General features: G+C 39.0%; 1 protein-coding gene across 2 annotated transcripts in view; it reads left to right on the forward strand.

Moving 5' to 3' along the window:
- The window catches only part of NEB (nebulin), a gene marked incomplete at both ends in the record, with an annotated part of 222,697 nt that overhangs the window by 123,571 nt on the left and 86,805 nt on the right, over positions 1 to 12,321 (forward strand). For both annotated transcript variants that reach the window (XM_080719851.1, XM_080719850.1), the window contains 9 exons: positions 121 to 225; positions 1,578 to 1,685; positions 2,989 to 3,300; positions 4,509 to 4,712; positions 5,428 to 5,532; positions 7,025 to 7,132; positions 7,835 to 8,146; positions 10,656 to 10,859; positions 11,698 to 11,802. In XM_080719851.1, coding sequence (XP_080575977.1) covers positions 121 to 225; positions 1,578 to 1,685; positions 2,989 to 3,300; positions 4,509 to 4,712; positions 5,428 to 5,532; positions 7,025 to 7,132; positions 7,835 to 8,146; positions 10,656 to 10,859; positions 11,698 to 11,802 — 1,563 coding nt within the window. The remainder of the gene's footprint in view (positions 1 to 120; positions 226 to 1,577; positions 1,686 to 2,988; positions 3,301 to 4,508; positions 4,713 to 5,427; positions 5,533 to 7,024; positions 7,133 to 7,834; positions 8,147 to 10,655; positions 10,860 to 11,697; positions 11,803 to 12,321) is intronic.

Genomic DNA, 12,321 nt, shown 5'->3' on the forward strand with positions numbered 1-12,321 from the left:
GATCACCATAAACATGTACAGAAAGATTTTTGTTTAGTCTTAATGTTTTGCTAAGTCTTAGTGTTTCAGATATGCATTCTCTATCACAAAATTAATGGAATATTTATCTTCTCTTCACAGAGGCTGTATCAAGAAGCCTGGAATAAAGATAAAACCAACATCAGCGTTCCTTCAGATACCCCAGTTATGCTGCAGGCCCAAATCAATGCCTTGCAAATCAGCAATGTAAGAGGCATAAATATGGACTGTAAAAGCCTTTTTGGAGCTGAGTGTTGTGGTACACACGTCTAATCCCAGTACTTGGGAAGCTGAGACAGGAGGATTACAGGTTCAAGGCCAGCCTCAGGGAGACTAGGCTTTCAGTGCTAGATTTTTTTCTTTAGTTATCTTACTCAAAGGAAATGAATGAAAATTCTATCTTTAAAATGTTAGCTTAGTTATTTGGCTGTGTGCCTAGATTGCAGAAGTTGGGTTCCCTGACTCCTATTGATGTTTTAGTTGCAACTTTAAAACTGTCTTCTTACGCTGGGTGTGGTGGCACAAGTTGGTAATCCCAGTACTTGAGAGGCTGAGACAGGAGGATCAAGGTTCAGTGGAAAGCCTCAGATATTTAGTGAAGCCTTCTGCAACTTTGTGAGACCTTGTTTCAAAATAAAGAATAAAAGTAGGGGCTGAGGGTTTAGTTTGGAGGTAGAATGCCCCTGAGTTCCATCCCCAGTGCCTCTAAATAATAAATAAATAAATAAATAAATAAATAAATAAATAAATAAATAAATAAATCTTCCTATGTTCAGTATCTATTGTTCAGTTCCTTATATATTCATTGGGAATAATGGAACTTTAGTCAAGTGCCTCTTGACTCTCAATAGTGTCTATTATCATTTTAGATGTTTTGATTGATCCAGGGCTTTCTTTTTTGACATTTCAAAGATATCTGAAAGCCAAAAGATAACTTTTTTACTTTTGGTAGTACTGGGGATGGAACCCTTCTACCTCCAGGCTACACTCCCAGACCTATTTTTATATTTTATTTGGAAACAGGGGTCTCTTAAGCCAGAGAGGGGCTTTGAAACTGAGTGATCCTCCTGTCTCCGCCTCCCAAGTGCAGGGATTACAAGCGTGCGCCACAACGCCCGGCCAAAAGATAACGTTTAATCACATCTGAAGTACAGGATTTATATGATATTAGCAGAAATCTCCTACAAGTTAAAGGACAAAATTAAGAGAAAATATCATACCCAGTCTTACCTGCTACCTTGATGACGGTTCTGTGGCTTCACTGCTGACTTTTAGTTTCCATGTACTCTGTGGTAGAATATTTTCAAGTGCATCCCACAGTGTGATGAGCATAAATATTCAAACATTTAATAGAGCTTAGCTTTAAATTTTTTATTAAAAGTTTCCTATAGTCTACAAAGCAAATATCCAACAACAAAAGAACTCAGAAATGAGTGTTTTTTCTTTTTTTCTTATGCTGCCATCTATACATCACTAATGACTTATGATTTATATCATAGTTCTCTTGATATTTGCTTATTTTTAGTTCTTGTAAACAAACCTATCTTTTCCCCCCAAAGAAACTCTACCAAAAAGATTGGAATGAGGCCAAGCAGAAAGGCTATGACCTAAGAGCAGATGCCATTGAAATCACGCATGCCAAAGCCTCGAGAGAAATTGCCAGTGAGGTAACTACCTTCTCTTTTCTTGGAGGTTTTCCGTTCTGTAAGAAGGGGGGGGGTTAGAGATTTTCTCTACCAACAAATATTAAAATGGGCTGAAATGGGTACATATATAAATCACTTATGTATTTTTTCTAAGTAGAAACAAAATATTATAAAGGATCCTTATGAAATTTGGGGGAAAGAATTGAAATTTTGGGGGGAAAATTGAAATCAGTACAATGTGATTTTATCCCTCAATATTTCTGACATTCTCCACAATATAAATAATAGATGGTAGTTTCATATAAGTCTTAAGACTTAAATCACATTTTATGTTAAAGATTTTATACTAGTGCTTATGCAGAGTAGTCAAAATGATTATCTTTTCAAGCCTCTCCATATTCTCCACTCTAAAATTTTAAGCCACCTTATTTCCTTTTGCTGAGTTCCTCTTTCTTTTTTATCTCATGTATCCAGCTATACCCTCCTTCATATTTCTCATTTTTATCTCTAATTACCAATAACTACATCTGGTTCAGAATAACTTCCTTAATGCCTATTTTCTCTCTCTCTCTTCTGTTCAAATTTTTCTGTGTTGTACAATGAAGGGGCATGGGGAAGGATACCATCTTCCTCTAGTAAATTGCTCATCTGATGGAAACTCTGGTCTACGGACCTTTTATTGTCACCTTTTGACTTTTCCCTACTTGAGGCACCTTCAGTACTTTCAGGAGACCATCTAATCTTATGCTTCATTTGCTGGGCAACCTTGGTTACCCTCACTTTACTTATTTCTTCCATCTGATATATGGAATGATAATGGTATCTATCTCATAGAGACATTGTGAGAATTAACTGATTGTAATTGCCACTAATCAGCTACTTCGACTAGGTCCCACCTCCTATTTCCACTGCCTCCCAATAATCCATTTAGCTCGGAATTCATCAGTGAGCAAATCCATTGGTGAGATTACCGGGTCTCATGATCCAATCACTTCCCCAGTGTTCACCTCTGAACATTGCTACACCGGGGGCCAAACCTTTAACAGGTGAACTTATGAAGGGCATTCAAATACAAACTATGACAGCTATTTTATAAATATTCTCATTCACCATACTATTTCCTTCCTAATTTACTTATTTCCTCTAAGGAACTACTTAAAATAATCCTAAATTCTTTAAAGCAAACTAAAACATGTAATAACTGCTAGTGTTAAGATAATTGACATTTAGGTTAAGAAAATATTGTGAATTACTTAAAGAAAAAATCCTCTTAATAAACAACTTTCGTATGTTTTTATCTGCTTCCCCCCCCCCATAACTTTAGTACAAATACAAAGAAGGCTACCGGAAGCAGCTAGGCCACCATGTGGGTTTCCGCAGTCTCCAGGATGACCCCAAGTTGGTGTGGTCTATACATGCTGCCAAGATCCAGAGTGACAGAGAATACAAGAAAGCTTATGAGAAGTCTAAAGGAATTTACAATACACCCTTGGACATGATGTCAATTGTTCAAGCCAAGAAATGCCAGGTCCTGGTTAGCGATGTGGATTATCGCAATTATCTGCACCAGTGGACATGTCTGCCAGATCAGAATGATGTGATCCAGGCTAAGAAAGCCTACGAACTGCAGAGTGATGTGCGTATATGATCCCAAGACTCTAGGGAGATGTGTGTTTGTGTGTTCAATCACAGTGTATTCTCCATAGGCATAATCTAAATAGTAATCTTAATAGAACCAAAAGTATTCTATACAGTTCGTATTAGTAGAGGATTTATTTTTCCAAATTCTTTCTCTTTTTGGGGGTGAGTACTAGGGATAGAACCCAAGGGCATTCTACTTTTGAGACACCCCCAGCCCTATTTTTTATTCTTTATTTTGAAACAGGGTCTCACTGAGTTCCAAAGGACCTCACTAAGTAGTAGTTGAGGCTGTCCTCGAACCGCAATCCTTCCATCTCAGTCTCCTAAATGCTGGGATTACAAGCGTACACCACTTTCTTTCTATTTTATGAAGGATTCTTTTTATTTCTTTTCTTTTCTTTTCTTTTTTTCTTTTTGTGGTACTGGGTATAGAACCCAGAGGCTTTCTACCTCCGGGCTATACCCCCAGACCTATTTTTTATTTTATTTGGAAACAGAGTCTCATCAAGTTCCTGAGAACCTCACTAAGTAGCTGAGGCTGGCTTCGAACCTGTGCAACTTTCCTGTCTCAGTCTCTAAAGCATGGGGATTACCAGAGTGCACCACCACGCCCGGCTGAAGGATTCATTTTTATGAAAGCTGGACCTTATTTACCAAGATGAAAACCAGTCTCTAATTACTGCCTAGTTACTCTAGGTAATTAGGCAGAAAATTTCAATCCCAGCTATTCTGATCCATTACCTTTACATGATCAAATATCTATATTTCAGAAATAGATGAAAGCATAAGGAAATATTAGATTTCAAGTTGATCTGATACAGAGAGAGATAAATATAGATATAGGTCTGTATTTTCCCTCACTACACATACATCTAAAGATTGTCTCTTCTAAAATTCCTATAGATGTTTTTCTCAGTGATACATAAAAGGCTAACTTCAAGCGAGCACTGAAGATCAACCTAGAATATAAACAAAATTATGTATCCCTGTTGTCTATCATTCCACCAATGCTATTTGTGAGCCCTGTTCTAATTCCTGTGAACTTCCCAGAAAGATAGGTGACAGAGACATAACACCCAAATATTAACATTTATTATTATCCTTAGATTTCATAGACTAGACACCCAGCTGAGTTGAGTACAGGCATCAAATTCTGTGGCTGAATTTGATTCTTCCAACTGTGTGTTTCTTTCTTCCCCCTAGAATGTATACAAATCAGACCTGGAGTGGATGAAGGGTATTGGATGGTTGACAGAGGGTTCCGTGGAAGTGATGAGGGTGAAGAATGCTCAGAACCTCTTGAATGAACGGTTGTACCGTATTGGACCTGAGGCCCTCAAATTCACCAGCATTGTCGATACACCAGAAGTGGTCCTGGCAAAGACTAACGCTCTGCAGATCAGTGAGGTGAGCTGTGGCAGGGGCTGGGGGAGGGCATTTTCAGGCAAACTGAAGAGATCTCAAGAAAATTTCTACATGTGAACTTTTCACTGCCAATCTCAGCACTAAGGTCTTGAACGGAGGTATCCAGATGGATTTTCATGCTGTTAACCAGTTAGCTGTCTTTGTATTTCATTTGTCTTGATATATGTTTAGCCAACACACACGTGTGCCCAGACTCTGATATACACTTTGATTACATATGGAGAGCTAAACTATAATATAGACTCACCACTTAATAATTCCATAATCACAAAATTGCCACCTTTTTATGACTATTCAAAGACAATGTAGCCTGGGATGTTTACGCTTAACCTCAAAAGTACATATTAAGATAGTTATTTGGGCTAAGAAAGCAAGGTCCTGATTAGCATTGTGGAGATAAATCAGTTCTCTGCAAGGTGGACTTGCCTGCCAGATAATTAGATGTGAATAAATGAAAAAGAATAACACTACACTTACCATACCATAATTCTGACTCATTTAAATTGATATTGTGTCACCTATGAATGTATTCTCGGAGTTTCTATGGCATTTAAAAACACACACAAAATGAAGGCAAAAATGATCGGCATTTATATCAAGAAACATCCAAAGGTTGTTTTAATTTTATTTAATACTTTATGCATGTGACGACTGATTTACTTACTAATCAAACATATCATTTTTCTCTTTTCACCAGCCCCGGTATCGCGATGCCTGGGACAAAGAGAAGGCTAATGTGAACGTACCAGCTGACACCCCACTGATGCTGCAGTCCAAACTCAATGCTATCCAGATTAGCAACGTAAGACCCGCACACTCACCAGCTCCAGAGTGCGCTCTCTGCCCACCACAACTCTTGTCAGTATATTCCAAAGAGAGTTTGGCAAAAAGACATTTCCCCGCCATTTCATTTATTTTCTGTTTTTAAGCTAATGATAAGGCTGGGCGTGGTGGCGCACGCCTGTAATCCCTGCGCTTGGGAGGCTGACACAGGAGGATCGCACAGGTTCGAAGCCAGCCTCAGCTACTTAGTGAGGCTCTCAGCAACTTAGTGAGACCCTGTTTCCAAATAAAAATATAAAAATAGGTCTGGGAGTATAGCCCGGAGGTAGAAAACCTCTGGGTTCTGTCCCCAGTACCACCAAAAAAAAAAAAAAAAAAAAATTTAACCAGACGTGGTGGTGCACGCTGGTAATCCCAGCATTTGGGAGGCTGAGACCGGAGGATCATGGTTTGCCGACAGCCTCAGATACTTAGTGAGGTCCTCTGCAACTTAGTGAGACCCTGTTTCAAAAAGGAATAAAAAATAGGACAGGGGGTGTAGCTCAGAGGTCAAATGCCCCCGAGTTCCATCTCCAGACCTGCAAAAATAAATAAATAAATAAGCTAATGATAAGTAGCTATGTAGGTCTGTGTGTGTGTTTATGATGCAGAGATGTATGTATCTTTGTCAGAAGGGAAAAGGCAATGATTTCTCAAGAAACACAATTTAAAACTTTTTTGGGTACTCGCTTTCAAACTATACACACAGTCTGGTTTAATTTTTTTATTTTGAAACAGGGTCTTGCTAGGTTGTTGAGAGTCATACTAAATTGCTGAGGCTGTTCTTGAACCTGAGTTCCTCCTGTCTCAGCTTCTCGGGTATGGATTATAAGCCTGTGCCACCACATCCAGCAATATAAAACATGTATACATGTTTTCTATAAACATGTTTTATATACATGTATAAAAATACATGTATGTACATGATTTAGTCAGGTGTGGTGGTGCACACTTGTAATCCCAGCATTTGGGAGGCTGAGACAGGAGGATCACAGTTTGTGGTCAGCCTCAGCTACTTAGTGAGGCCTTTTGTAACTCAGTGAGACCCTGTTTCAAAAATTGGGCTGGGGGTATAGCTTGGAGGTAGAATGTTCCTGGGTTCCATCCCCAGTACCGAAAAAAATACATGATTTAGATACATGTATAATGGTATTCAGTTTTCCTTTTAAGTGAGCTGTCATTGCTTTTTTTTCCCTTTTAAAAGCCAACAAATGTATATAGTTTTTCTAATTTTTACATTATTTATTGTCGCCCAAATTTCTGTCTTTTAAAAAAATTGTTGGGAGACCTTTACTAAATTCCATTAAAAATCTACTTAAACTCAATTTAGTATGAAACTCTCCTATATTCTAAATCTTAAGGAGAGATTCATGTTCAGAGAACTGTTAATAGCTAGTCTTGAATACATCCATTATAATAGTTCAGTAGCTCCCTCTTCAGACTGACTGTGGCATTGCAATCTCTGTTTTCAGAAACAATACCAGCAAGCTTGGGAAGATGTCAAGATGACAGGCTATGACTTACGAGCAGATGCCATTGGGATCCAGCATGCCAAGGCTTCCAGAGACATTGCCAGTGATGTAAGATCTCTTCCTTGCCTGGCCTTAGCCAACACTAACCGTGTTATACAGGGAGTTTAACTTAGAATGCAAGATAGTAGTAGTGGTATATTGTTTTAAAATTCCAAATTCTGGTACAACTTGTACAACAACTTGGTCTCTTGCATCTATGCTTGGTTCTGCAATTCTTATTTTTAATGGATACAAAAATTCTGTAGGTACTCAAAGAATCTCATGCATACTGTTGGTGGTTCCTAAGATAATTGTATGCAGTTTATGAGCAATATTTTTAAAATAGCTACATGATTGTTTTACCATGTACTGGAAAAATATCAATTATCCTCCCTTTTGTTAGGGTTATAAATTTTAGAAGAAGGTTTAAAATAAATTTATTTAAATGAATAATTAATTTGATTTAAGATAATATGTAATGCAGGTTGCACTTGTTTGTGGCAAACAATAAAGTCTGGGGAATGCTGGATAAGATGACCTGAGAAAGCACCCAAAAGCTCAGTTCTTGCCCTAAAGGTGCTCACACTATTTTCAAACATACACATATAGAAAACAACCTAATATAGTAAGAATTATAAAGCTTATAGCATGAACATTTTTTTAAAGTATCTAAAATGAAAGCAATCTAAGTGAGGTGAAATTATTTTGAATGGGCTCTCTAGAAAAAGTGACTTTGGAAAAACCACTCTCCTTTCTGTTCACATCTACCAGTATCTGTACAAGACTGCATACGAGAAGCAGAAAGGCCATTACATTGGATGCCGCAATGCCAAGGAAGACCCAAAACTGGTTTGGGCAGCAAATGTGTTGAAGATGCAGAATGACAGGCTGTACAAAAAAGCCTACAACGACCACAAGGCCAAGATTTCCATCCCGGTAGACATGGTGTCCATCAATGCTGCCAAAGAAGGCCAGGCATTAGCTAGCAATGTGGACTACCGTCAGTACCTGCACCAGTGGTCTTGCTTTCCCGACCAGAATGACGTGATCCAAGCCAGAAAAGCCTACGATCTGCAGAGTGATGTAAGTGTGTCCCCAGTGAAGAAAGCCTTTCATGGCTTGGCATGGTTACTCCTTCAGTGCTCTGGAACACATGTCTCTCCCCAAGGACACACTTCCCCCTTCGTATTTTACTAAATTTATTCACTGCCTACCTTACTGCCAGATTTGTTTAATTTTTTTTATTTTTAGCCTGGCATGGTGGTACATGCTTGTAATCCCAGTACTTGGGAAGCTGAGACAGCAGAATCCCAGGTTCCCAGTCAGCCTCAGCTACTTAGTGAAGCCCTTTGCAACTTAGTGAAACCCTGTTTCAAAATAAAAAATAATGCTGGGGTGTTGCTTGGAAGTGGAATGCCCCTGGGTTCCATCCCCAGTAACACAAAATAATAAAAATAAAAAAGTTTTCATTTTCATTGTTAAAGGTGCTACCAGAATTTTTCCAGTATTAACTAATGTATATAACATTTGTAGTTTATCAAATGTAAAGATGTCCACTAATGAAAGACAGAAATTTGAAGACTAGCAGCATGACCTAAATTCATTTGTTTCCCTTGACTGGAAGTTTTGCATACTTGATGGTTCATTAATTTACCCACGACACTTTAGGTTTACTTTATGTCCATTCAATGTCCTAGAAATGATAGATTTCATTATTTACTCTCTTTTAATTATCTGAACTTGGTTTCCTTGTGCTTTAGGAAACATTTTTTTAATATATAATGAATGAATGTATTATAGGCAAGCATGCTCATGTCTTTAAAGGAATTGCCAAGTGGTAGCTGTAGGCCAGCTTTGAGATCTGCAGTCTTCATTAACATGAACCACATTACTATATTTGGCATGCACCTCAACTAAATTCTTAAGAAATTAAGAAGGGAAAGTAAAAAATGTCTAAGTAATCTCCTGTGAGAATTCCTCCTTTTTCTGAATTTTGGAGATGCATCATACTTTAAGCACTAAAGTCTATAATGGCATTCTTCCTTAAGGTAGAGAAGTTCTAAAAATTTCATTCTCCTTATTACCATTTTGGCCTGATATTTGTATCCTGTAACTACTAAAATACCATTTTTGAGCAACACAATTTTTTTTATAAAATTAATAACTGGTGTTTAACGTAGAGAACTTATCTGTTTAAACTTTGCCTATATTTGGGGAAGCAGGTATAGATAACCAAGAATTTGCAAACCCCAATTAAAAGAGAGATGCTATCTCAGGGAAAGGATACTCAATTGAGACCAAAATTGTGGAACCTGTGATTAAATTCTTTTTATCTGAAACAGAATCTCATTCTGTTCCTGAGGCCAGCCTCTAACCCCTGGGTTTACACAACTCTCTAGCCTGAGACACTCAAGTAGCCAGGACTTCAGCCACATGCCTCCATGTGCCACCATACGTGCCCAGTTATGAATTCTTAATTATCCTTTTAAAATATTTATTGAACATGCCCACGAAGGGCAAAGGGAAGCACACATGAAAGCAGGCTTAAAGAACAGATGTGGAGGGCGTCAGACCCTTCATCTCCTTCTCATTCATTTGAAGGGTTTTGATCTTTACTCCAAAGCCAATGGGAAACCATAGGATGGACAAAATATTGGAACATCAGATCTGAGTTGGGAATTTTGACTAGGTCATCCTGGCTGTTATGCACGCAGAGAACTTACCGGAGAACCTGTTATTGATTTTAAAGTCCGCATTGGCTAGTCTGATAGTTGCCTAACTATTACTCAAAATTTTTTCAAGCATATTCCCAAATGGAGAGCGGCTTCTATGTCATTCTGCGTTTTAGAATGGGCCTACTTCTCAATATAGATGCCCTGGCGCAGACAACAAAGAAAACAAAACCCTGCTGTATCTCTGAGGACTTAGGTGCTTTGGTGTTTTGGTTTTGGCTTAGTTTTTATTTCTGTTTTGTTTTGGTGGTGGTGGGTTTTTGGGTTGTTTTGTTGTTGTTCTTGCTTTGTTTTTGTTGTTGTTGTTGCTGCTGCTGCTGCTGCTATACTGGGGACTGAGCCCAGGGGCACTGAGCTCACTGAGCTACATTCTCAGCCTCTTTTTTAATGGTACTGAGGATTGAACTCAGGGGCATTCTACCTTTGAGCTCCACCCACTCCCAGCCCTACTTTTTATGCTTTATTTTGAAACAGGGTCTCACTGAGTTGCAGAGGTCCTCACTAAATAGCTGAGACTGTCCACAAATGGTGATCCTCCTGTCTCAGCCTCCCCAGTACTGGGATTACAAGCGTGCACCACCATGCCTGGCTTCTCGGCCCTTTAAAAAATTCATTTTGAGACAAGATTTCCCTAAGTTGCCCAGGCTGACCTTGAATTTGTGATCTACTGCCTCAGCCTCCCTCCTGCCCCAGCCTTCTCTTTGGCTGGGATTATAAAAATATGCCACCACATCCAGCTAGTGCTCTATTTTAATTATGGTTTGTAGAAGATAAAGTATACCCCAAAGCTGCTTTCTTATTTTAGCCCCACCACCAAAACCAAAACCCTTTTTTGACCTAACTTTATTTTTTTCTCCCAGGCCATCTACAAGGCTGACTTGGAGTGGCTTCGTGGCATTGGCTGGATGCCAGAAGGATCTCCTGAAGTACTGAGAGTCAAGAATGCCCAGGAGATCCTGTGTGACAGCGTCTATCGGACACCTGTGGTGAATCTCAAGTACACAAGTATCGTGGACACACCTGAAGTTGTCCTTGCTAAAACAAATGCTGAGAATATTAGCATTGTAAGTCACTTATTTCCGATTATTAAAATCAATTTTAAGCATAATTAATTACATATAGTTATAAATTATTAACCTGGTCATCTGTTTCCAGTATATAAGTAATAAAATAACAAAATTTTTTTTTCTTTCTTTTTTTTTTTTTTTTGGTGGTACTGGGGTTCCTGGAAGCCCTTCTACCTCCAGGCTACACTCCCAGACCTATTTTCTATTTTATTTGGAAACAGGGTCTCACTAAGTTGCTGAGAGCCTCACTAAGTAGCTGAGGCTGGCTTCGAACCTGCGCGATCTTCCTGTCTCACCTCCCAAGCGCGGGGATTACAAGCGTGCGCCACCACACCCGGCTTCAAAAATTTTAAAAAGTAACTCTGGCAACATTGGGTTTTTTTTTTTTGGTGGGGGGTTGTTTTGTTTTGTTTTGTGTGGTACTCAGGATAGAACCCAGGGTAATTCTACCTCCGAGCCACACTTCCAGCCCTATTTTTTCCAGTCTTTTTAATTTTGAAACAGGGTCTCACTAAGTTGTGAATGGCCTCACTAAGTAGCTGAGGCTGTCCGTGATCCACGATCCTCGGTCTCCACCTCCCAAATGCTGGGATCACAAGCGTGTGCCACTACGCCTGGCTTGGTTTTGTTTTTTAAAAAAATTCAAGCTATTAATAAAAGGCACTAATACAGGTTTTATATCAAGTTGAGTAACTATGCAAACAATTATAGAAGTATGTTTGCTTTAATAAAAGATTTTAGATCAGTTTCCCCCCCCCAAAAGATAAAAGTTGTGCATTGGAACTAGCAAATTAAAGACAGTAAAATGACTTTGTTATTATTGTTTTTTCCATAGCCAAAATACAGAGAAGTTTGGGACAAAGATAAAACTTCAATCCACATAATGCCAGATACTCCAGAAATTAATCTCGCTAGAGCAAATGCTCTCAATGTGAGCAATGTAAGTACCCCAAAGACTCCTGTTTTGTTTGGAAAAGGACAGGGAAGGACTCCATCCGTCAGCCTTGGCCAGAGGGAGGAAAAGAGCAGCTCCCTGGCTCTGAGTCCCTGGGCAAGGCCAGGTGCTGGTGAGCCAACATCAACACGGTGAAGGGGAGGAGTGCCACGAGCAGGACAGAAAAGGTGCAGAAACGAGAGAGCAACAGAGTCAGCTGAGCTCAAAATACTTAGAAGAATTTTTTGGCAAAAATATGCAAATTAATTTTAAAACTCATACCTGGAGGAATTTTCTAGAAAATTATAAATTATCAGAATTGAGTCCAGAAAACAAAATAGAAAACAGCAAGAAACTAAGACTTATTAAACACATTTAATTTTTTCCTTGTCTCAAATGCCAGGGCTCTCCTGATGATTGTTACGGATTGGGAGAATATGGTTTGTGGGAACTGTTCCCCGGGGACCCCTGCTGGGGTCCCGGACACACTTTCCCCCAACCCATAACAAAACTCAAAACGACCCC

Source organism: Muscardinus avellanarius (genome assembly GCF_963383645.1).
Source record: "Muscardinus avellanarius genome assembly, chromosome: 2".
Classification (NCBI taxonomy): Eukaryota; Metazoa; Chordata; class Mammalia; order Rodentia; family Gliridae; genus Muscardinus; species Muscardinus avellanarius.